Consider the following 2,388-nt stretch of genomic DNA (forward strand, 5'->3'; position numbering starts at 1 on the left):
GCAACTTGAGACCATTGCTCCTTGTTCTGTCACCTATCACCACTGAGAACAGTCTAGCTTCATCCTCTTTGGAGAACCACCTTTCAGGTAGTTTAAAGGATGCTATCAAATCCCAGTCTTTTCTTCTTTAGATTTAAATAAACCCAGTTCCCTCAGCCTCTCCTCATAAGTGATGTGCCTCAGCCCCTGAACAATTTTCGTTGCTCTGAAGTCGTTTAAGAACTCCAAAAATATATTCTAAACTTGAAAAATTATAACAAATTAATACATTTCCCATGTCTAGAATCTCATTATTGGGAGTCGTCTTAAATTCAGAATCATCTTGAATTTGGGTAGATAAAGTAGATGCTTTTTAACAATGTTGTGGCTCAGCTCGAAATCAACATCAAAGTATTGATTGATTGATTGATTGGAAACAAAAAGAAGAAACAATTTTTTTCATAGAAAAAGAAATTGGAGGTAGTATCTTTTTTAATGTATTTTTTTATTTAAATAAAAATTGAGCTGGAGTAAATGCACAAAAATGTAAGCACTGAAGTAAAACAAGACTTGGCTGGAATTTAATCCTTTTACAATAAAACTGTTAAAAGAGTAGTAATGGAAGCACTAAAGATTTATGGAGTAGAACTATGGGATGCTGAACCCATGGTTCATTCTGTGACAGGGAGACTCACGTGATCTGAAATGCAACTACTATTTACTGTGAACATTGCAGTATAATTAGGAATTACTGGATAAATGTGAGAGCTTATATCCCTGTCAGATAGCCCAAGAAATGCATTTTAGATACTTCATCTCTTCTGAAAAAGTGTTTTATTTGAATAATTAAATAACATTTGTACTGTTCTCCAGACAAATGTTCTGGGAAATATGCTGACAGTTATTGACCCAACACTTCCCCCATATTTAAAACAAGGTATACATTTTAAGAATTCAAGACTCCAGGATGCAAACATATATGCAGGTAGTGAGATTTTCCTGAACTTCCCCTGTTTTTCTTTTATGTGCTTTATTAAAAAGAAGAAAAAAGAACAACTTTTGGCCTAGAAAACTCTCTGCAAAAAAAATCTACAAATGAGATCTTATGAGACGGCAATTCAACTCTCGTATCTGTAGTTGTCATGGAAAGGTGGTGTTGAACCCCATATTTGTATAGAACATGCTCTTATGGGAAGAATGAGATAAATTACCCAAAATTACTATTTGTGCTCTTCTTCATTCTTTGATGAAATAACAGAGAAATGGATCTCTTTATTAGCGGAAAATTTTAAGTACTGGGCTAAAGGAGAAAAAACAATTTGGCTCCTTTTTAATGACTTGTAACCTGTCCTTTACTCTGAAGGTATATTGGCACTACTTACACAAATAATAAGGGACAAAATTAAACAAAATTCCCTGTTTTTAATTTTTTCTACTATTTTGTATTCACTTTATTCTTGTATATCATCATATGTTATGCTCAATTTTAGTGTTCTCTAAATTAATGCAGTGTGTAATTTTTTGTATGCTTTTATCAATAACTATAAATTATGTCATTTTATGGAATTTTGTTGCTAATTCTGCTGTATCATTTTAGTGAAAGCTGTAAATAAACTACTGTGACGGTACAAAGTGCCTTTTTTAAATGGCCATTTAATATGCACTTATGTCACGAATTAATACATTAACTAACTTTGTGTTGGCATTAGGGTGGCCATCATAGAGGATATTCCAGTTTTCTGCTACTCTGTCCTCTATTGATACAAGATCAGGTGCCTTTATGTCCATTTTTCTCATTGAGAGAAAAACAGAGGATATAAAGGCATCCAGTTTCATATCAATAGAGGACAGAGGACAACCCGACTGTCCTCTATGATGGCCACCATAGTTGGCATACATGTGGTTACAGGTTTTCACTCGGTGTTCAGTGTTACTTCATGTATAATCATTTCTGCATTGGATTTTTAATTAGGGGAGACCTTCAGTGGAATGCTGGAGAAAAGAAATTAACAGGAGGAGCTAACTGGCAACCAAAAATAGCACCTGCAATGTGGTCAACTGGTGGTGTCCCAAGCAGTTCGTTGGTATGTAGCTTATTTTTGCAATCACACTCAAGGAATGATGAAATAAGAACATTGCTGGTGTATGTCATTAAACTGATATTCTGTTACGTTTTTGTAAGTACATGTATACATGACACAAAGTAACATTAGCCAGCTATTTAAGAAAATTGGGTGTAATACTTGAAGGTTCAAGGATGTACCAGGTGAGGGAATGTATATCCATTTCTATCAGAAATAGAATAGAATAGCAAGGGATGAGACTTTGATGTAGGAGGTCTATTAAAAAGAATTCTCTCTTTAAAAACAATTCATAAATTTCATAGACATTAGGGCTGGAAGGGACCTC

The 2,388-nt window shown here is 34.2% G+C and overlaps 1 protein-coding gene across 17 annotated transcripts in view; it reads left to right on the forward strand.

Moving 5' to 3' along the window:
- SNAP91 (synaptosome associated protein 91) overlaps positions 1-2,388 on the forward strand; it is a 182,792-nt gene that overhangs the window by 147,717 nt on the left and 32,687 nt on the right. For all 17 annotated transcript variants that reach the window (XM_019520405.1, XM_019520408.1, XM_019520411.1 and 14 more), the window contains one exon: positions 1,952-2,063. In XM_019520405.1, the coding sequence (XP_019375950.1) occupies positions 1,952-2,063 (112 nt within the window). The remainder of the gene's footprint in view (positions 1-1,951; positions 2,064-2,388) is intronic.

The sequence above is a fragment of the Gavialis gangeticus genome, unplaced genomic scaffold (assembly GCF_001723915.1).
Source record: "Gavialis gangeticus isolate Ggan-Ray unplaced genomic scaffold, GavGan_comp1, whole genome shotgun sequence".
Classification (NCBI taxonomy): Eukaryota; Metazoa; Chordata; order Crocodylia; family Gavialidae; genus Gavialis; species Gavialis gangeticus.